Here is a 23,869-nt window from a genome sequence, read left to right on the forward strand (position 1 = left end):
GTTCAGTTTCAGGGCCCCCATAATCAATCAATAGGCTATTTATTTATATAGCGCCTTAACAACATCTGTACATATACTGTATGTCTGTGTGTCGGATTTCTCTCTCTCTCTACAATTAAAGGATCAATGAATGATTTTTTTTTTCATTTGAACATGCAGTAGTAACATAGTGTTAGTTTATAAAATATGCCAGACTGGTGGGGGGACTCATTTTAACGGGGGGACTGGGCTCCTCCCACTTTTAATGGTGAATTTTGGTGCATTTTAACAGACCAATAGGTACATGTTTTTTCCCATGTGTCAACTTAATGAAAATGGCTCAGACCTTGTTTAGTCCTGGCTTAGTCCTGGTTTAGACCTGGTTTATCCTCGGGTAAAAAAGTCATCTGATAAATGTGAGGGAGTATGCAAAGAGAGAGGGAGCTAGTTTACTTTTAGCTAGCCCGCACTGAGCATGGATTTTTCTCCGTATGCCCATAGACCCTTCAACCTGCTGGGCCCCTGGGCTTAGCCCCTGTAAGCCCCTTCTTAAATCCGGCCTTGCCTGGGAAGTGGGGGAAATAGGCCACCGTTTTTAAATACAGAGATATGTTCTTCCCTTTGCTTTGACGAGTTGATATGTAGCTGTCTGGGCTTTACGTGTGCCCTCAGTCACGTAAACAGAGCAGAGACGGCGTTAGCATTTAGCCCCTCCCCCTCTCCTCTATGTAGACCAACAGTTACTCTCCATAACTCGCTCTAACTCGGCCTCTGTTTCCTCAGGACCACGCGGACATCGAGTGGAAGTTTGCGCGTACGAAGCTGTGGATGAGTTACTTCGACGAGGGCGGTACGCTCCCGCCGCCCTTCAACATCATCCCCAGCCCCAAGTCCGTGTGGTACCTGCTCATGTGGCTCCACACGAGGCTGTGCGAGCGGGGGCAGCCGCCCGGAGACGACCCCCACAAGTGCGAGAACCTGCGCGAGTTCACGGTGAGCGATTCGGACAAACATTTCAACCTGTGAGCTGCTTTCACACGGGGGAAACAGCCAAGTCACAAAGTTAATTTACTAAAGTAGAGTTTTTGAGGATCTTTGCTTTCCTTGAGCAGTATTTTTGTTTAAAAGTTTGTACTTTTGCTCCACTGCATCTGGCTCCAGGGCCGTGCAAGGGGGAGGGAGTGGTCAGGAGAGATGGGGTGAACATGTGCTTTTGTTTTGGTCGTGTTGACTGTTGATGCAACTACGGCCAAGCGAGTGCCGACCCGCCACAGCCCTTTCTCTCAGGACACGAGTATTGTTTAGCAGCGCCTTTAAACGAGGAAATGAATGTGAGGCTGCCATCAGAAACCGCTCTCAGTGCTGCTTTTAATTTATAAGCCCCGCCCTTTCGCCAGCGGCACAGGCACAAGATCTGGACCTTACTATTATCATCAAGTGAGTTCCAGTTATGATTTGGTGCATTTTGCAATGGGAGTTAAATTCAAGTCATCGTTGATACGGCCCTCAACTCTATTTATGTTCAGCATTTATCTTTCAAGTGCAGTGGGGAAAAAAAGCCGAAAGTTCTCAATAAAAATACAACTTAAGGAAAGTACAGTACATACAAATATCAACTGTTTTTCCGCATACAAAGTTGCATAATGCACCTTAAACAAAGGGACATGTATCATAAGCGGATTGAAATGAATAATTAAAATGAAAGCTCCCTCTGGGCATGGTCATGAAGCCTCTGATGAAACAGCTGTGATATTCATGCCAGGAAAAAATAGAGAGATTATGAAAAAAGAGTCGAGGGCCGGATAAAATTGCTTGGACAGCTGGATCTGGCCCATGGGCCGCAGTTTGCCCTCTTGTGCCCCATTCTCTCCTGTTCAGCTTTATCCAAATCGAAAGGTTTACAGCCTATAGGCCAGTGAAACGCCTCATTAGAAAGATCTTTTTCCTTGCGTTTTCATTTTTCCTTTCTTTACATTGCTTTTTTGTCACTTTACTGTTATTCTTTAGTTCCTTTTTTTTGCGTTTCCATCCACGTTTTCGTCTCATTTTTGTCACTTGCTTTTTCAAGAAGCTTTTAGATTTGCTTAAAGCCAAACTGGAGAAAATGTACTCGGCTCAGGTGGGGGTTAAAGGGTTAATGATCGATACTTCCTCTTTCAGGCAAAAAGGCAATAACATAAGCCGTTGTGTTGTTAAATATTAATCCATGAATCTTAAACTGTCCTTGTTCCAGAAAACCATTATTACCGGAGTCTAGCAAACTTACAGTATATTAGATGTAGTCGCTCTTTTTGTTGATGACTCGGATTCGCAGCTCAATAGTTTCAACCCAAATGTGATCTGCGAGTCCGAGCAGCCGCAGAACGGGCACTTGTTAAGCCTCGTTCGTGCAGAAAAGACTCCACGTCCTGTTTGTTTGTCAGGAATAAACGATAATTGGCTTTTGTCTCACGCTGCTCATATAAAGCTTCCCTGAAACCGCTCTGTCATTGCGGATGTAAATGTTTATTTCGCTTGTTCGTGCAGGTTTTTTTTCTTTCTTTTTTTTTACGACAGAAAGTTGAATAATAGCCAAGCAGAATGTACAAACGAAGCCCGCTGCAAAACACGCCGTTCCCGGGCCTCAGCTGTGAGCGAGCAGCGCTGGTTCAAAGAGCCCCGTCATCTGCTCCACGTGTTACATAAGAACAACAGAGGCGCCGCACCGGAGCAGACACAACACAGAGAGGGGGGGACGGGGGGCGGGGGGGGGGGGGGGGGCAACATAAACCTGCAGTCATCATTCAACTCAAGTCTGTTTGTACGGCACATTTAAGAACAACTCACATACACATATACTGCTCAAACAAAAGGCAGGACGTGGAGTTACATTGTGTGTTTTGAGCAGTGTAGTGATAAATGAACCCCTTAACTCCCACCTGAACCGAGCACATTTTCTCCAGTTTGGCTTTACCCCAATCCAAAAGCTTCTGGAAAAAAGGTGTGAAAATAGCAACAGAACTGAGACGAAAACAATGATGAAAATGTGACCAAAAAGTGACAAAAATTTGACGAAAAAATGACAAATATTTGACGAAAAAGTGCCAAAAATGTCACACAAAAATTGACAAAAAATTTCACAAAAAATGACAAAAATGTGATAAAAATTGGACAAATAATTAAAAAAAAATTGACAAAAAATGACAAAAAATTGATAAAAATTTGACAAAAAAAGATAAAAAAATGACCAAAAAAATTACGAAACATTTACAAAAAATTACCAAAAAGTGACAAAAAATCGACGAAAAAATGACAATAAAAGACAAAAAAAATGACAACAATGTGACAAAAAGTTAAAAAAAAAATGAATAAAAAATACAAAAAAAGTTTTAAAAAAATTTGTTGAAAACCCCCAAAAAATGATGGAAAAAAAATCTGATGACGTGAGGAAAAAGATCCATTTAGATGAGTTTTGTAGATCTTAGCTTTCAAATGAGGTGTTACACTGGCCTACAGGATTTGGGTAAAGCTGAACTGGAGAAAATGCTCTCGGTTCAGGCGGGAGTTAAGAGGTTAAAGATGGCCGGGCCGGGGAAAGCTTCTCGACTGGAGCTCACAGCCTCATTTGAAAGCTATGACTTTTTTCTTGCGTTGTTGTCACGTTGTCATCCATTTTTTGTTGTGATCCTTTTTTTGGTCACGTTTTTGCTGTAGAACAGTGGAGGCGCTACAGGAAACAAAAAAGGGGACAAACGAGGAGGTATCCGGACCAGCGTTAGTTTTGACAACATATTTTCATTTAGTTTTAGTCTTTTGACAAAAATGTAATTCAATTTTAGTCTAGTTTTAGTCGACTAAAATTGCAAGTAAATTTAGTCGACTCAATTTAAAGCAGAACTAAGTCACTCTTGCCCCTAGAGGCCATTAGTGCCACTGCAGGTGTCATAGCAAGTTACGTTTTTTTACTCATTAATTGTCCGTGAGAGTAAATACTACACTGACAGAAAAGACAAAGGGACAGAGGGATATTGTTCATCCAATTACACAATGGAGATCTTTTTTTTCACTGAAACTTGATGTAAATACTGTTTAAGTCAGGGGGAGGCAACATCAGGCCCGGGGGCCATATCCGGCCCTCCAACATAGCCCCTCTGGCCCTTAAGATGATTTTGAGAAACATTATTACACAAATCAGAGAGTACTTTTAACATTATTAGAGTTAAATGGGAGAAAAAAAGGTAGAAATAATGTCAATACACCCAATTAGGTCATATATTATGAACAACACTGGCGTTTGAAAGAAGTGCACTGGGACAAGAATAGTTTTAAGGAAGAAATGACATAAATCTACTTGAATTAACAGATTAAATCTAAGGTATGAGTAGATTTGGTCTGGTCTTAGACGAGATAAAACCTCTAGTAGTAGATATTCTCTTAATTCAGATAATTTTGTGTCATGGCATTTGTATCTTGGATTAGTTCAAACCGACTCAAATTCAACATAGAAGAACTTCAATTCAAGCAATTTTAAGTCATTCATCTCCTTTAAGATGGTAATTTTTCCAGTGTTGTGCTTTACTTTGGGCTAATAATCAGTGGCTTCGGCCCTCGATCTATCTACCTTAAAGAAAATTGGCCCTCCGCCAAGGAAACTTGCCAACCACTGGTTTATTAGTGTGTATTGGTGACTCTGACCCAGTGCAGGAAAGTTGCATTCGTGGTTTTCTGGCCAGAGACACCAGGGGGAGATGAAAGACCCCCCAATCATCCCATTAACACTTGTATCACCCCCAGAGGGACGACGGAAAGGATTTATTAAGGTTAACAAGTTACTTAGTGCTGCTTTAAGACACATTTAGTCGACTTTGCATTTATAATATTAATTATTATCATATCTAATCAAGGTTCTCTGCTTCATGGAGCTTCTCAAACAGAGCTCAGAGCTGTTCCCAGAGAATTTACAGGATATGAGGCTCTTTCAGACGGTCAATAGAAGTTTGGACATTTTAGCCTTAGTTTTTGTCTCATGAATAACTTTAAATTTAGTTTCAGTCAGCAAAAATATCACTTTGACTAAAATTAAGACTAAATGTTTTAGTTGGAGAAATTAACACTGATCCGGGCAAGACTCCTGGTAAAGCCACACAAGCTTTTTAACGTTCTATTGTTGTGACTAATGGACGTTCACTAAGCTCTTCCGATAAGATGGTGAAAGACTGTTGTGGAGCGGAGGGAGCTGCGCAGGAGGAAAAGGAAGGAGGAGCTGACCAGTGCAGGACACCACGCTCTGAAACAGGGACAAGCCCAGGAGGCGCTGCACCGTTTCAGAGGATCAGAGGAGACTGAAGGCAGTTGTTTGTTGTTTGTTTTCTCCTTTGCCGCTTTAGTTCCAACCTCTGGGAAGATTTGTCCTTGTCGTGGTGAAACTAAAGCCACTCCCCAAAGCTTTTCCTCCAGTGCGTCGGTGCAGTCGGATGAATCGGACCCTGACAGTGCGTTTGCTCCGTAAAACACAAAGAAAACTGCGACTCACACAGACCGCGGGGCAGAAAATGCTGCAAAACCACCAAAGAAATGAACTCTTTTTGTGTGAATATGAAACGATAATGTGATTTCCAAAGCGAGGGCAGAGGTATCGGCCCCCGCTCTGTTTCAACTTCACGTCTACGGAGTTTAAATTGAAATGATTTTCTGTTCTGAGGTGTCTTTTTGTCTTTGTTTGTGCAGGAGCGACACGCCGACAGCCTGATTCAAAACCAGCATTACCAGGTCAGTGCTCTGCGGTTTTATTCTGTCCTCCATCTTAGGAACCTCCTTCTCCTTATCGTTGACCTGGATGTGCATCATCGTCCGCCGTGACAAGGGGTTAGGAGGGAGTTTAAGGAGCTGTAAGTTTCCTTTAGTTCCTCCTACAGCAGAGGAACCTCGGGATGTTCATCATCAGCCCATAAGGAGTTCAGAAAAATCCCACAAGGCACTGCTGCCGACCAAAGGTTTCCCAACTCGGCCAATCTCTCCACACGAGTGGGAAATGAGTGACAGTTTTGCTGCGTCACATTTCATTCAATAAAAACACAGGCTTTTGTTCTAAATATATGAAAGTATAAAGCAGGTCATGCAGCTTTAGAGCCACAGCAGCATCTGGAGGTTTTATTATAGGGAATCTTTGAATCTTTGGGAATCTTTGAACTTTTGTTTCCTTAAGCCACATGGGTCTTAACATTTACTTATGATCTGCTATGGCGAGACACTGCAGGTGAATAGTGAAAAAATGGATATTTACAGATATCAATTTGAAACTTTTGCTGTCGATCACTGACATAAATGTATAAATGCAAGTTTTCTGACATTTTATCTTTTCATATAAGAACAAGGTGTTTTATGCCTAAAAATGCCCCAAATTTCCCATCTTTTCGGCGACAAAATCTGAATAATGGATAGAGCTACATTCAAATTTATGGTTTCATTTTATTGATGAATGAGTTACCAAGACGTTTTCAGAGGGGATTTAGGATTTCTTGTTTAGTTTTAAAATAAGCTGTTTTTTAGTGGAAAATTTTGTAAAAATTTAATTTTTGCCTTATTTTTTGACATTCAAAACTCAATAAATGGGGCTAGGGATTAGATAATAATTATTATTATTATTCCAAATATTGTTCAGTCCGAGGCTGGAAAATGTGAAGTCTTTAGGTCCGACTGACGTGGACATAGTGTCGCCACAATGACAGAAAAATGTGTTTTGAGAAAAAGGCCCTTGAAATTGTGTTCTCCCATATAAGTCTATGGGCAAACACTGAATCAGCGCAATATTTATACATGTTATTGTGAAAACATTTTTTTTTTCATATTTTCTGTTTCCGGGTGAAAGCTTGTTCAGAAACCAATTTGGCCCAAATCCTGAAAACTGAAAAAATTTAGTTTTGCCTGTAGTGTCTCCCCTTTTCACACACCATTTTGACATCTGTGAAGTTGCTCGGCTTATGTTGGTGATAACATTAAAGTCATTGTAGGAGGATTGGAAAATTAGAAATTTATTTATTTTGGTAATTTATCTTAAAATGTGAAGCCAATTTGTGATATAGACCAGGGGTGTCCAACTCATTTTGGGTCAAGGGCCGAGATTGAGCTCCCACGGCGGGTCGCGGGCCACATATTCATACATACACATATATATAATAGTGATGTTAAAATGTATAAATCCATGGTCAAGTATTCATCTACATTTAAGATCAGTTTTTGTAAGATCAACTTGCCCAGGGACTACAGGTGAAAATGAGCATTTTTGCTATAACCTGGTACATGCATCTTTCCGTTTGGTCAATGTTAAATTGTGCACTGTCCCTGTCTAAAGAAAAACCATACCGTACTATGCCACAGGGTCGGCAAGTTTGTGTTGAGGAGGGCCAATTTTCATCATCGCCAAAACACCAAGCAACCTCAACATTGTAGCCTAAAGTAGAGAACTTTTTTCTGCAAATGCCAAAGTTTTACATCAGTGGTTCCCAAGTCGGGACCCAACGCTACCCTTGGATGACAGGCCCAAATAACCCAAATAAAACCTTCATTTGTCATATATTGTACAAAATATTGTGTTTTCCCACAAGTTTGTATTGAACAAGCAGTAGATGTGCCTTTAAATCTGAAATTCCATGCAGTTTCAGATGGAACATATTGAAAAAACGTTTCCTAGACTCGCGACCCACTGAAAAATGTTCTGCGACCCACTTTTGGGTCCTGACCCACCTGTTGAGATTCACTGTTTTACTGTAGGACCAAGTGGGATATTCTGCCAGGGCATTTTTTGAATACGGACACTATTTCTTGCATTTGTAGAGTACTGTAAAAGGAATTTGATCTCTTATTTGCATAATAATGTTTCTCAAAATCATCTTGAGGGCCAGAGGTTCTGTGCTGGAGGGCCAGATTTGGCCCGCGGGCCTGACGTTGCCTACCCCTGCTATACCATATACTGCAAACAGGAAAATACTATGAAGAACATTGGCGTTGGGAGCTGCCATCGAAGAGACTAATATTAATCTTCCAAATACCTTAGAAAAAATATACAATTCCACTAAACCAAAGCTGAAGAAAATCTGTACCTTTTTATATATTGATTTTGAAAAGTCGATTGGTAAAAAAGCTCTGGTGAACCTCGTGTGCAGCTTTGTAGTTCCGGATTACGGTTTTGATTATTGGAGCAATTTCAAGCACAGCAGAAGTTGTTTTTCATCATTGTTTGGCCGTAGCTTCACTCGCACTCAAAGGCCTCCAGGTCGTAGCTACTACTCCCCGAGGTGCAATGCATTATGGGTCATGTGCAAGTACTGAATTAATGAATAATAATAATAAGCTGTGATTTGGTCAAAGCCCATACTTGACTGTAGCCTCATCAACAGGCTACAGTCATAACAACAGCTGACACTTGTATTGCACTTTACAAGCCTGTGTCACAAGTTTCTCAAAGTATTGTTTGTTTGTGTAGTTTATTTGAGCAATTCACATTTTCTCTTTCTCCAGAGTTTCACAATCATACAGTTAATGGAAGCTCAAAGGGAGTCGACTGAAGCAAAAGCTTATAAGTGCCGACCCCTTGTTCATGTACATTACATTTGCAATTCATGATGCTACAGTTATACATTACTTTTACATTTACATTAAATAAACAATCATTTCTGAGTATTCTATATCAGTTTCAGAACACAAATATATACCTATATGTATTTGTGAGTTAAGTTTTATCCTACTGTTACAATTGTCAACATACAATCAACAGACTTTTGCAGCACTGGCAAACAAGGAGGTTTTACCATTTCATATCATTAACACAGCATGCTAATACAAAATAGTAATACATGTAATTAGTAGTTATTGTTATTTATCATAGCATAACATAAAGTAGTAGTAATTATTCATTGACTAAGCTGTTTTTGAAGCCACCGCCCTGGGGCAGACTTTCCATTTACCACATGGCTATAATATGCTGTTTATGTCCTGATCTCCTATTATGTCAGGGCCCTCTGCTGGAAACACGTGTGGAAATCTTTCCTTTTTAAAAATATTTAAGCTGCCCCCTAGTGGCTGGAATGCTCCGCACAGGAATGGGCAAGAAACTTACTGGAATTTCTGTTCAGATTAAATCATCTCGCGGGCCTGATCTGGCCCATGGGCTGCATGCTTGACACCCCTGATATAGACTCATTACATGCACAGCCTTTATTTGTTACAATTTTGATGATTATGGCTCACAGTTCATTTTCAAAATATTCTAATTTTATGATATTTTTAATTGGGGTTTTTAAATAAAGGCTATATATCTCACTTTGCATGTAATGAGTTGATCATATATTAGTTTCACAGTTTAAGTAAATGCACTTTTTCACGATATTCTAATTATATGACCCCATTGAGGATCTTTGGGAGTCTCAGAGCGTGTTTTATTTTAGGCTTATAAGCAAAACTATTACATTAACTCCCACCTGAACCGAGCACATTTTCCCCAGTTTGGCGAAAACAATGATGGAAATGTGACAAAAAAGTGAGAAAACTTTGACAAAAAAGTGACAAAAAAGTGACAAAAAAATGACAAAAATGTGACAAAAAATGACACAAAATTTGACAAAAATAATGACAAAAATGTGACAAAAAAAGACAAAAAAATGTGACAAAAAAGTGACGAAAAATGACAAAAATGTGACAAAAAAGTGACGAAAAAATGACAAAAAATGTGACCAAAAAATGACAAAAAAATTACAAAAAAATTACAAAAAAATTACAAAAAATTACAAAAAAAATTACAAAAAAGTTACAAAAATGAGTTGAATACACCCCCCCAAAAAAAAAAGATGGAAAAAAAATCTGATGACGTGAGGAAAAAGATCCATTTAGATGAGTTTTGTAGATCTTAGCTTTCAAATGAGGCGTTACACTGGCCTACAGGATTTGGGTAAAGCAGAACTGGAGAAAATGCTCTCGGTTCAGGCGGGAGTTAAGAGGTTAAAGATGGCCGGGCCAGGGAAAGCTTTTCAGACGCCGCTCGGATGTATCAGCACGTTTTACAACTTTATAGATCACAAAAAGTGTCAAACCAGGGTAAAAAAAACTAGGTCATTTTTGGACAGAACTATCTTACGTATAAACGCGGTAACTATGTTCTGGTGAGAAATTAGTCTGAGCGTTTGAATGTGTCTGCGGTGGGAAGATGAAACGCGTGGGAGGAAGTCTTTAGAATCCAGCTGAACCACATTTGTACTTTAGTTTCTCGGATATTCTTGGCCGTCCTTTAGCGCTGTCCATCTCGTAGGCTGCGTTCCTTTTTTTTTCTTTTTTTTTTTCGTCCATTTGGCTCGAATCTCCCTCCTCTGTTTCAAAACCCAGTGTGTTTTTAATGAGTACTTTATGACTGTGCGCTGTTTCACGACCCACGTCCTGCTTTGAAGCTTTTTAATAAAGGACCTGGCGCAGGAGATGAAGTTTAAAGGTTCTGAATCGAGATTTAAGAGTGTGTTACACTTTAAAACCTCATCAAAAACTGACCTGGAGTGCAGTGTTTCACTTCATTCATGCGGTTTTGTGTTTAATCCTCTTCCCTTTGGTCGTTTCTTCTTCAACTGAAGCTACAAAACTTATGTTGAAGTCCATAATCAAACACTGGATCAGTTCTGGCTCACTGTTTGATTAAATAAGTCATTCCCACTGCTGCCTGCAGGGGGAGCTCCAGGCAAACTCTTCGTTAGCCCTGACCCTGGTGTTTTAGTGCCACAAACTCATCCTTCAAATTATAAAATGACAATGTTTAGGTGCCAGAAGAACGTTTTGAAAGGGTGGTGTTTTGCAAAATAGACTTTTTAAAGGTTTTCGCTCTGTTACCAAGTGGTTTAGTGTTTTAAGCCGCTAGCGCAACATTGAGTGATCTTTGAATCTTCCCCAGTGGCCGTTCTTCTCCCAAAAAGGTCCGACAGTACCGGTCAACAGTTTGCAAACACTTTTTATGCATTGGTTTCTCAAAAGTATTGTCTTTGCAACAGCTGCACAGCAAAGGGGAGCAAGAGGAGTATATCGTGGGATCATTTGAAAACCAGGAAGTTTAGCTGTTTTAGATCAATGTTGCATTTTTCAACCAACAGAGTGATAAAGATGTGTTTTTTAACCTCTTAACTCCCGCCTGAACCGAGAGGATCTTTTTCCTCACGTCATCAGATTTTTTTTCCATCCTTTTTTTGTAACTTTTTTGTAATTTTTTTGTCATTTTTTGTCACATTTTTTGTGATTTTTTGCGTCAATTTTGTATAACATTTTTGTCACATTTTTGTCATTTTTTGGTCATTTTTTGGTCAAATTTTTGTAATTTTTTTGTCAAATTTTTGTCATTTTTGTCATTTTTTGTCACATTTTGGTCATTTTTTCGTCCATTTTTTGTGACATTATTGCCACTTTTTCCTACATTTTTCGTCACTTTTTTGTCAATGTTTTCCCACTTTTTTGTCACATTTCCATCATTGTTTTGGTCTCAGTTTTGTTGCTATTTTCACAGCTTTTTTCCATAAGCTTTAGGACTGGGGTAAAGCCAAACTGGAGAAAATGTGCTCGGTTCAGGAGGGAGTTAAGGGGTTAATTAACCAAATACCCACTCTTTAAGCCCCATATGCATGACAGGCCCACTTTAAGTAGAAATTGCCTCTAATTAAAATGAATAAACTCTAAAATTGCAGATGACTCTTAAGTACCACATGAAGAAGCCCAAGAGTTTCCAGTAGTGTGTGTACCAGGTGGGTTGTCTAATCTAAATCCGACACACACAGTATCCACAAAGGGCAGTACCCTCAGCACCCTGGGTTCCCATGGCCTTGACTATCTTACATTTAAGCCACTTTTCCACTGGTTTTGGCGCCGACCTCTGGCTGTGGCTAAAGCGCTGAACTGACAGACGACGATGACGCTAGGGGACGCCATTGCTGTAGTACCTCCATAAAGCGGCGGCAGAACAAGCTAGTTTTACATTGCACAGCATTGGACTTTAGACACGTTCTGAACAAGCCTGGTGCCTATTTTCAAAAACTTTCTACAGCTAGATATTGCTCCTGTGATAACGCTGGGCTAGGCACAATTAAAGGGACCTTTTGTTGGTCAGAAAATGCAGCGTTGATCTAAAGCAGCTGAAATCCAGTAGTTTCCCTTCCTGATATCAAGAGTCCCATCATCTCCCTCCTTTGTTGAAGCTACGGCGAGCGTTTTTGCTCCTCGATAAGACAATTCAACTTAGCAGGAGATGGAGAGGTGAGAAATGCGTTACTTGGACATGTAGGGAGATTCAAAGATCACTCAAAGATGCGCTAGCAGCTTTAAACACAGCTCCAGGCCTGTTTTCGCTGAGAGAACAACATTATATTACGGTAAAACGCTCACAGAAGTGGATTCAGCCTAATAACCCGCTTTAAGTCACAAAAACACCAAAGTCGTTGTAAACAAACCCTGACGAAGCGCCTCATTAAAGCCAGTCTCCCTTTTTGAGAAGTGATTGGATTTGAGCGAGCGATTGGCCGCGTGCTGTTTTAAAGAGCGATTGGCCGCGTGCTGTTTTAAAGAGTGATTGGCCGCGTGCTGCCGGAGCCTTGGCAGCGGCGCCGGCAGCAGTGGCAGCCTCGGCGCCCGCACACAGGTGTGGCGTGGGCGGACGGCACCCGGCACCAACTGTCGGTAAAAGGCAGCTCACCCTCGCCAATCAGCGCGGGTCACCGCCTCTTATTCAATCGGTCCCGGACAAACAAATACGCGCTTTCACCAAAAGACTGACAAGCAGACAGTTTTTTTTTAATGCTGCGAATAATGCCATCCTCACGGCAGAGGAGACGAGGAGGAACGCTTTTAGAACAAACACTGGGACGTCTTTTAGAAATCAGCAACATGACTCTGGATGGACACTTTAACATATAGAAGGCCTTATTTTGTTTCAATCTGATGTCTGTAGGTTTATAATAACCCTTAACTGAGCACATACGGTTCAGCTTCACCCAAATCTAAAAGCTTCTTGACTGGAGTTGCAGCCTAAAGGCCAGAGTAATGTCTTATTTGAAAGCTAAGACCTACAAAACCGATATAAACGGATCTTTTTCCTTGCATTGTTGCCCTGTTGTCGTCACATTATAACTTTTTTTTTTGTAGATTTTTTTTTTTTTGCTTTTTTGTTCTTCGTCACATTTTTGCCACTTTTTCATCTCTTTTTGTTGCATTTTTGTCACTTTTTTGTAGCTTATTTGTCACTTTTTTGTTACATTTTTGTCACTTTTTTGTCACTTTTTTGTAGCATTTTTGTCACTTTTTTGTAGCATTTTTGTTACATTTTTGTCACTTTTTTGTAGCTTTTTTGTCACTTTTTTGTTACATTTTTGTCACTTTTTTGTCACTTTTTTGTAGCATTTTTGTTACATTTTTGTCACTTTTTTGTTGCATTTTTGTCACTTTTTCAATCAATTTTTGTCACTTTTCAATGCATTTTCATCGCTCTTTTGTCATCTTTATCAAGAAGCTTTTAGATTTGGGTAAAGCCAAACTGGAGAAAATGTGCTCGGTTCAGGTGGGGGCTAACAGGTTAAAGAGACTGATTTTAATGTACAGATGATTTTGCCGATGGATATTTTAAAAACAAATCTAATTTCACCTTGATTTTTGGTTTAAAAAAGATCTTTAATATTGTCAAATTGACGAATGAAACATTTTGGTTTTAAGGCTAAATCTCGTCCTGAAACTTTAAGAAATCTTTCGTCAGCCTTCGAAGGAACAATTTCTGAATAAATCTACCAAAGAATGTTTGTTCAGTGAAATGATAAAAGAGATTTATGGGTCGATCGAACTTGTTTAGAAACCTGAAGAAAGTGCAGTGTCTCGCAGTTATAAATAAAAAAGCCTTTCCTTTTGAGCAAACTTCAGAATTCAGGAAAGTCTCCATTTGTCAGAACAATGGAAATGTACAAAGACGACAAAGAGGAAAACGAAATGTTGTGAAGATGAATGTTAAAGGTGGTTTAGAAGCGAATGTACCTTTTTGTACGTGATAACATCTGACCTCAGGAATGTAGTGGTTTGTAATGAAGCGTGTGGTTTGTGCAGGAGGTGATCCGAAGCCTGGTGAAGAGGTACGTGGCGGCCATGATCCGCAGCGCCAAGACGGACGAGGGGCTCACCGAGGAGAACTTCAAGGTCAGGACTTGAGCCCCTGCCCCCCCCAGTGCCCTTGTCTCTCCATACTTTCATTTATTTGTGTTTTGTTTTGTTCATCCTTACCATTCGCTCTGCTCTAATAAGCCCTGTTGTTTTAATGAGTCTAATCCGAAATGAACAAGACCCTCGTTAGCTGGACTGTTTTCAGTGGGCTGCCCATCGGTCCTGCAGCAGCGGCTCAGAGAGAGGAAGTGAGAGAGTAGAACAACCATCTCTGCATCTTGTGTAGGGCTGGGTACCTGGTCTTGAATAAAAAAGGTTTAGGTTCTACTGGTATCGAAAAAATAAAAGTGGGTAAATATAGAAATCTTTATATACAAGTTTTAATGCTGTTGGTCATCACAATTCAAAAAAAAAAAAGTGAAACGCAAGTAAAAAAAAAAAGAATAAAAAAAGGGGGAAAATTGTGTGTGGGGGGGAAGTGGAAAAAGTCTGGGGTGTAAAATGTAACAAAAAATGTAGAAAAAATGTAGAAAAAAATTGAAAAATTGGGGGAAATTTATGAAAAATGTATATGAAAAAATAAAATTAAAAACAGAAAAAAAAATAGAAAAAAAATGACAAATCTGTGGAAATTCATAAAAGGAAAAATTTTAAAAATATGGAATATTTGGGAAATTTGTCGTTAAAGTTTCTTGGTTGTTTGACCTCAAACAAATGATTCAAATGCAAAAGAAATTAAATGGAAGGAAAAGGAATACATTAACATTATTTATCTGTTTGATGGTTCTACATGACAAATATTTTAGTATAGTATACTATGTAGTACAGTAAAAGTATTGTTCAGGTATCGGTATTGAAAACCAAGTATCGTTAAAGTACCGGTATCAAAAAAAATTTAGCGATGCCCCGCCCTAATCCTGCACTTCAAAACACTCTTCATTTCTCGTCAATCAGCTCTCGTCTCGTCTTAAAGCGATATTTAAGGATTTTTGACATAGGGCCTCATTTCCTAGTTATCCAGAGTGTTGTTGATTTCTGGAGATATATATTTTTTTAACTCATGCAGTTCTTATATTTGAAGAGTTTAGTGGTGCTAGGCTAATGCTAGGCTAGTGCATGTCTATGGTAACTAGTAGCCTGCATTAAAAACCTCTTCAAAATCATGGGCTCGTCCTCCAAACGTTGCCATATCTGATTTGTAGAAAGCTCCTTTGTGAATTCCACGTGTAGTAATGCGGCCACAGGTAAACAAACTACTGTAGACCCGGTAACCGAACAGATCACTCCGCCGCTGCGTAGCTACAACCAGGAAGCTGATGCTGCTCAAATATAAGTTCTTTAAAATGCAAAATGGTTATATTTCAAGAATTATTCAGTCGACACAGACATTTATATGGGTCGTCTGGTGTTATAGGTGATTTGCCTCAGGTGCACTTTGCTTGGGTCATACTGTTTTTAATGCAGGCTACTAGTTACCATAGACATGCACTAGCCTAGCACTAGCCTAACCATGCTTCCAGCCACAGCCCGGTGTAAATGACTTTCTTTGACAACTACAACTAAACATTGCTTTTCGATTACTGTTAAAAAATAAGAAATGACGTCCCACTTAGCTCCAGGCCGGTCCCAGCTGCTGTCCGGTGCCTCTCGCTGGAACAGAAAGTGCAGTTCAGGCCAGAGGCAGCTCCCGCCGGACCCTCGGTGACTCTCCGGGGCCAGAGCGCGGGGAACATCATGGCGCCCGAGTGCAGCTGTTAAACGAGTCCGGTCTCAGACCCGTCCAGGAGCTCGGCGTCTGTGCCAGAGCTCGCCGTGTCCAAGGACTCGGACGCCAAAGCAAATGTGGCCAGAGAGAGGATTATACAAGAGCGGGGTCAGTGGAGTAAATCGCTAAAAGGAGGGAACATTTTTTGTGCAGTGACGGGGAAAGCGGTTGAAGAAAGAAGACTCTGCGTCCGATGCCGATGAAGATATTTAACCTCAGCCTCATGACGTTTTTCTCTTGAAGCAGTGCTATCATCTGTCCTATAGAGATTTGAGCAGATCTCTTGCATACGTATCACTATTTTAAAGTTAAATTTGCCAGTGGAGACAGTTTTCTGTAGACTTAACCCCCACATTTTCTCCAGTTTCACCCAAATCTAAAAGCTTCTTGACCTGAGAGTTTTCAGCCTATAGGCCAGTGTAACGGCTAATTTGAAAACAAAGACCTTCAAAACTCACCCAAGCTTCTTCCTTGTTTTTATCATCACGCTTTAGTTGTTTCGTTGATTCTTTAATGCTAAGGTCAAGGTGTACTTAAGGTGTAAGGTGGACCAACAGGCATCAAACGAGTCGATACTATAAAAGATATTGAGTATTGACAACAAATATCCGAAACTGAACCGATACCAGTTTTGGCTCTCACAGCTTTGAAAAACTCAACTTTCACCGATCTATCTACCTCGTTCTGAAGCTCAGAACCTGGAGAATTTAATCACTGAGCTAGCTTTAGCCTTAGCATGCTAATGCTAGCGGTAACGGTCAGACACTATGATAGACATACCTAAAGTAGCCACATTGTATTTTAACTGATATATTTGTAATGCACATGATCAAATCACTTTATGTGAGCTGTTTATATTAAGCAAGTGTGTTTTCTCCAGTTCAGCTGTGCCCAAATCTAAAAGCTCACAGACCATAGGACTCAGTAACGCCTGATTTGAAAGCTAAGATGTTTTTTGTTGCTTTTTGGTACATTTTTTGTGTGTGTTTTGTCATTTTTTGAATTTTTTTTATAATTTTTTGTTGCTTTTTTGTCTCATTTACGTCTCATTTTTGTCGGCTTTTTTTTTTTTTTCTTTTTTTTCAAGAAGCTTGTAGATTTGGGTAAAGCTGAACTTTGAGAAAATGTGTTCACTTCAGGCAGGAAGAGGTTAAGAGGTTAAATATAAAATAGCCTGTCCCAAAGATAGTGCTGATAATCCAGTGATCCTTATTAAATGGTAACAAATGAGTTTATTAATAAATATAATTGATAATTGATCTGTAACATCATGCCAAGGAAAATCACTTTTCAGAAAGTCTCTCGGTATTGGTCAATGATATCGGCAGATATTCAAAACCCCAGTATCGGTATCGAAAGCAAAAAAGCTTGAATAAATATGGCTAATGTTTCCTATTTTTCCGTGACCGTTTCAAAGGAGCGAGTCCATAAAACCCTCATGTGCCGTTATTTCCCCGCTCTTTTCCCTCCAAACCCTCCTCTCCTAATAATCCGTGGCTGCTCCGGTCCCAGGACGGCGTCGGCTTCTGGAGCGGAATGATTCCTCCGGGTTTGCAGTTGAAAACATAACATCATCCTTCGCTCGGTCGCGGCGCGTGAGAGAGAGTTTAGGAGAAACCGAAGCATCAGCTGCAGCGCGAGGCCCACGGGACGGAGGCGTGTGGGACGTTTGAGCTCCGCGAGGGCCGGGGAAAACATACAGCAGGCTCCGCTCACATTCAGAGGTTGTTATGTTGGCGTGAGAGATCTTAAAGGTCAGAGGTTCAAATCGCGGCTCCTTTAATGCTGTCCCTGGACCAACAGCATCACAACTTGGATCTAACTGTCCTCCAAATATTTAAAAACACACACTGAGTCCAGCATTGTATCATTTCGAGAACAAAGTCAGTTTTTAATAAGTTATTCCAGCAGCTGCCAGTAGGAGGAGCCCCAGTCAAAGTCTCACCAGCTCTGTTATCTGTTGTTACTGTTTAATTCTTACAGACACATGATTTCAAATTATAAATCATAAAATGCCAATGCTGAGACACAGAAATAATGTTAATAAAACCCTTTTTAAGCCCCATTTCCAGGATATGTTCACTGTGTTTAATAACCAGAGGTACAGGGACCCCTGGGGGTACGTGGAATTATCTCAGATTAAAAACAGATGGTAAATGATTTGTTAATAATGTGTTAATGTGACAATGTGTTGTTCATTTCCTATTTCAGTGCCCTCTGCTGGACAGGAAAGGAAATCTTTCCTTTTTTTAATTTAAACTGCCCCCTAGTGGCTGGAATTAGCACACTGGTTATTTTCTTTAAAGTGGGGGTATTATGCAAAATCAACTTTTTTAAGCTTTACATCATGTTATTATGTCATTCCCTCATTAAAAACATGCCTGAAGTGTTGCCTTGGCACATTCACGTTTTTTTGAGTAATCTGTAAAAACTCTGATGGCGGCCATTTTAGGGATAGGTTTGCCTGAGTCCTCCTAGGAACGCCCCCACCTCCTGGAGACGCCTCCGAGCTTTCGTCACCAGCCGAGTAACCAACCACTGCTCCTCAGCAGAACCCCCTCCCCACTGATGCCACAGACAGCGTGTGGAGGGGGCGTGTCTGAAAGGCTCAGAGGTTCTTAAAGAGACAGAGGCCTATTTCAAGACATTCACTACAGCCATTTTGAGAGAGACATTTTATACAAGGCAGTTATTCTAATTTACTGCATTTACAGACCAACAGAAGGTTTGGTCATCATTGTAGTGTGATATAGACTGGTGCTATGTGATAGAAAAAAGCACAATACCCCCTCTTTAACAATTCATAACTCCGCACAGGAATGGGCGAGAAACGTAATGCTTTTAATGTACCAGGGAAGTCTGGGGCTGGATTAAATCATCTTGACGGCCGGAGTTTAGATAGAGTTATCTAGTTGTTTTTAAAGCCCTCCATGGTCTCGCTCCTTTTTATTTGTCTGAGTTGTTGACCGTACATCGCCCCAGCAGAGCTCTCCGGTCTGCCCATCAGATGGTTCTGGACGTGCCCAGGTCCCGGTACAAACAGTGGGGCGATCGTTCCTTTGTTGTTGCCGCGCCTAAACTGTGGAACAGCCTGCCCCTCAGTCTGCGTGTTCTCACGGACCTGTCCCTTTTTAAGTCCAGATTAAAGACACATCTCTTCAAACTTGCTTTTAATACTTGAGCACTGAATTGTGTCTAGGTTGCAATTATTTGGTGTTTTTAAATGTGTTTTATCTTTCTGTGAAGCACTTTGGTCCTCCTGGTGTTGCTGTAAAGTGCTATATAAATAAACTTTGATTGATTGATTGATAGTTGGCGTTACATTAAAAAGAGCCAGTCTTTTGAACGGCTCTTTGAAGTGAACGGATCCCAAAGACTTGACTCCCAATAAAGAGCCGTACCTATTACTATTATTCAATATCTAATTCTGATTTATTGAGCTTTGAACCCCAGAAAATAAGATGCATTTAGAATTATTACTGATTTTTTTGTTTATTTCAAAGACTGAATTGTATCTGTATTAACCTCTTAACTCCCGCCTGAACCGAGAGGATCTTTTTCCTCACGTCATCAGATTTTTTTTTCCATCATTTTTTTGTTGGGTGTTCAACTCATCTTTGTAACTTTTTTGTCATTTTTTTGTCATTTTTATCACATTTTTGTCTTTTTTTTTCTTTCATTTTTTATCAATTTTGTGTCCATTTTTGTGACATTTTTGCCACTTTTTCATTAATTTTTTTTCACTTTTTTGTCAATGTTTTCTCACTTTTTTGTCACATTTCCATCATTGTTTTCGTCTCAGTTTTGTTGCTATTTTCACAGCTTTTTTCCAGAGGCTTTTGGACTGGGGTAAAGCCAAAAATGTGCTTGGTTCAGGTGGGAGTTAAGGGGTTAAATACTGTACATCAACCAAAGATTTCCTTAAGTTTAAACCTGATGTTGTCCCTCAAAATATTACCAACTTGGGCCATTTTAACTGTTATGTTAAAGCTGTGTGTCTCGCCCTCGTAGGGATGGATGTAGTGAAACATATGAAGTCAGATGGTGTGAGAGCAGAGGGTCAGATGGGCCGTGTTTGCGCTCACGTATGGACCAGCCCCTCAGGACCAAAGAGCCTCCAGTATGTGGCTATAGGAGGAGCACGAGGGTCAAAGTGTCGAGGGAAACGCGTGTCCAATCACCGCCTCGAGTCACCACATGATGTAATGCAACGTCGGCTGTTGACCCGCGGAATATGAGGTCGCGAATGCAATAGTGCTGACAACATGAGGAATCTGTGAGGAGGGAAGAGAAGCAATTAGGGTCACAAAGCACGGGAGGCAAAGTGCAGGCTCGTGGAATCACACCCTGATGAAGCTGGGTGCATTTCCTGGTAAAAATCCACTTTGTCTGGGCAGCTATCAGGGGCGTGTTAGTGATAATCAGACGACAAGCAGGAGATAAAGTGCAGATTAAATACATTTAGGCCTAGGCGTGCAGATAATAGAGAAGACGAGAAGATAATATCCAGAAAGTATTGTGTAGAGAAGGGAAGAGATGGTGGCTTTTGTTTTGCCTGGCCGTCTGGAACTTTGCAAACAGCCAATCAAATCTGTATCTGTAATCTGTTTGTATTACACATTACTGTTTCAAAAATGTAGCTGAGTTACACTGCTTTGAGTTACTTTGAGTTACTTTTGACAAAATCTAAACTGAAAATAGTCATGTAAAACGGAGCAATGTCACGTGCATCAATACAAACCATCTAAATGCACTTTTAACTCGAGCTACTTTGATTGTAATGACTAATATATTACCATGTTTTGTTTGAGTCATTTGTTATATTCCTTAGTTGAAAAAGGAACCAGGAACCAAATTAACCACTAGTAAAATATAATGTTAAATGTACTTAACAAGAATGTTCCTGCGATGTTGATGCTTCATCTTCTCTATGTAGTTTTTCTTCTAAAACACAAAAGATGCAGAGTGCATCAATGGTGTGGGAGAATCGTGAAAGGTTGACTGGTGCTCTTCAAAGACTGGGCTGAACATACATGAATAAGTGAGCTGAGACTCGCTTGTAGGACAGTGGTGTAAGCAGTCAAAAGGCAAAAACAGGTCCGGCTTACTCGAGTCATGTAGTAAAATTAAAAGTCCTTTATTTATACATGGCCTCCCCTAGAACTGCCACCTTAACGTGGTGGAGGGGTTTGAGCCCGAATGATCCTGGAGCTCTGTTGTTGAGGGCTTTGTGTCCCTGGTAGGGTCTCCCAGGGCAAACAGGTCCTGGGTGACGGGTCAGACAAAGAGCGGTTCAGAAGCCCCTTATGAGAGACCAACAGGCCTGGTTAATCGTGAGGCCCACCACCTGCAGGAGGAGCCATAAGGGGCTGGTGCACTGTGATGGAAGAAGATGGATGGATGGATGGATGGATGGATGGATGGATGGATGGATGGATGGATGGATGGATGGATGGATGGATGGATGGATGGATGGATGGATGGATGGATGGATGGATGGATGGACATCTATTGAAAGGTTTTTCATCCCATTCCAAACGAACATTGATTGAAAAAGCCATCACGCATTTGTGCTGATTTCTTGAACAGTTGCTAATGACTCCTTGTATCCTTCAGTTCTTGTGGCAAAAGTGGCACAGATCGCCCACATTTGTCTCCGCTCTTCATACCGTTTGCGTCATATCCTGCTTTTCTCTGATTGGTTAATAGGCTTGTCAATGACACCCATCGGGGATTCAAAGAAATCACCCTTGATCCCAGATACATCTAGATATAGATCTTTGTAAAGAAGAGGAAAAGTGTGTATTCTGGATGGACAGGCTAACTTTTGTATGTCCTTGTTGTGTGTTTAGGAATTCCATTTGCAAACAACACACTTTCCCGTCTTCATGGGGTCATTATGTCAAAAAAAACCTCTTCAAACATGCATCAGATTCTTGTTCTCTTCGCTCAAATGTTAATACAATCATAAAACGATCCAAAATTCATCATCCTCTCTTTTTTCTTCAAGTCTTGCTGTTTACTTTGACTGAGATAAGTTAGGAAGTTTGGACACGTTTTAAAACAAACAGAAAACAAAAGTTAGTGTCGACCTTTTGAGATTTGGGCGAGTGAAACCACACAAGCAGAGGGATTTCTCAAGTGTGATCCTCAAACCAGTTTTGTTCTTGTTAATTGGCACACATCTCCAGAGACGGCACTTTTTACTTCAACATTATATTTCTGTTAATCCTCCCAAAAACAAACCCTTATTTTGTCAAATCTTCACAACAATCTCGCTTTCTTCTTGCAGGAGCTGAAGCAGGACATCTCCAGTTTCCGCTACGAAGTCCTGGATCTTCTGGGCAACCGGCGACTCCCGCGGAGACACTACTCGTCCTCGAGCGACACGCCGCGAGACGACGGCAACACGCCATCGGAGGACGACAGCGAGTCGGGCGACGGCGGCACCGGAGGCAGCGCGGGAACGGGAGAAAAACCCGCCAAAGCGTCCAAAGGAGTCAGCTTCATGGTCCCGCTGGAGGAGGACAGCGAGGCGGGAGCCACCCTCGGCGTTGGCGCGCTGGTACGATCCATCTCGGGGATGTCGGAGAAGTCGGGCGAGGAGGAGGAGGAAGAAGAGGAGGCGGTGGAGGAGGGAGGACAGGGGGAGGGGCTTGAGTGGGGGTTGGAGGAAGAGGACGAAGACGGGAAACCGAAAAGCAACGGGTTGAAAACAAACGTGTTGTCGGCGACGGCGGCGACGATGCTGGCCTCGAGCTCCTTCACGTCGTCGTTGGCGCGCGCGAGAAGCCGGCTGCAGCGGATATCGTCCCCCGGCGGCTCCAAAACGGACTCCTTCAAGCGCCTGTCCTACCTGTTCTCCAGATCCAAGCGCAAAGCCCCGCCCGTCCCGCTGCCGCTCCAGACCGCGTCGAGCTTCACCATCTCCGACGGGCTGCTGCGGCCGCTGGGCAGCCACGGACACGCCGATTTCGGGCACGTGACGCGCAGCGAGACGCGGCTGAACGAGGTCGGCAGGTCGTCCGCGGACAGTATCGTCGGCGTGTCCCCGTACTCGCCCTCTCGGAGGACGAACGGGCGCGACTCGCTGCTCGGCGCCTTGCCCCGCCCGCCGCCGTGCCCCTGCCAGTCGCTGCACTGCGCTTCCAACATGTCCGAGTCCAGCTCGCGGCTCCTGGATTCGAGCGAGGACGTTTTCCACGGCGTGGGAGGAGTCGGGGGGGTGTCGGGCGCGGGGCCGATGTCGGGGAGTGAGCGGGGCTCGCTGATGGGAGGGTGGGTGGGGCCTTGCGATGATGTCATAGAGGACAGTTGCGAGGTTATCGAAGATTCGGTGACGACGCAGCTATAGGACGAGCTGGGTCATATGACTGTTTTGTTTGTTTTGTTTTTCCTTTAACGGAGAGAGACAGAGAGAGAGGTGGGAGGAGCCACAAGACACGGAGCAAGATGGCCGCCGACAAAGGAGTCTAGTGCTGCGCCCGAATGTCCACACTATTCCCTACATAGTGCACTCTATAGTGGTCATTATGTAGTTTCAGAATGACCAGAGAAAATTAGTAGCTCACTCAAAATTTCCCACAATGCACCGTGAAACGTAAAGGTGATCGTCGGTCACGAGACGAGTCAATAAAGACAACAATCAGGGTTGCCAGGTCCACAGTATTTCCCCAGAATTGGGCATCTTTTGTCATATGGTATCGTCTAATGGTACCCAGCCCCAAGTGGAATGATGTGGAGTGAGATAAAATGTGGTGGTGGATTCTGATACCAGTGAATATCAACTAGAGGATTGCTGATATATCGGCCGGCCGATATTTGGGTATTTTACCATTTCAGCTATCGGCCGATCAAAATCTGATTAAAGTATCACGGATTAAAGGAAATGGACCCAAAATGCATAAACAGGCAAAAACAAAGGGAAAACACAGTGGTCTAAATATGCAAGGAACAGGTGAAACACTTTAGGGCGGGGCTAAGGTAATC

At 41.7% G+C, this 23,869-nt stretch overlaps 1 protein-coding gene across 2 annotated transcripts in view; it reads left to right on the forward strand.

Moving 5' to 3' along the window:
• trpc5a (transient receptor potential cation channel, subfamily C, member 5a) overlaps positions 1-23,560 on the forward strand; it is a 179,824-nt gene extending 156,264 nt beyond the window's left edge. For both annotated transcript variants that reach the window (XM_079579880.1, XM_079579881.1), the window contains exons 15-18: positions 763-972; positions 5,686-5,727; positions 14,062-14,151; positions 22,173-23,560. In XM_079579880.1, coding sequence (XP_079436006.1) covers positions 763-972; positions 5,686-5,727; positions 14,062-14,151; positions 22,173-23,234 — 1,404 coding nt within the window. In that variant the 3' untranslated portion in view covers positions 23,235-23,560. The remainder of the gene's footprint in view (positions 1-762; positions 973-5,685; positions 5,728-14,061; positions 14,152-22,172) is intronic.
• The last annotated feature ends 309 nt before the right edge of the window (positions 23,561-23,869 follow it).

This window comes from Gobius niger (genome assembly GCF_951799975.1).
Source record: "Gobius niger genome assembly, chromosome: 21".
Taxonomy (NCBI): Eukaryota; Metazoa; Chordata; class Actinopteri; order Gobiiformes; family Gobiidae; genus Gobius; species Gobius niger.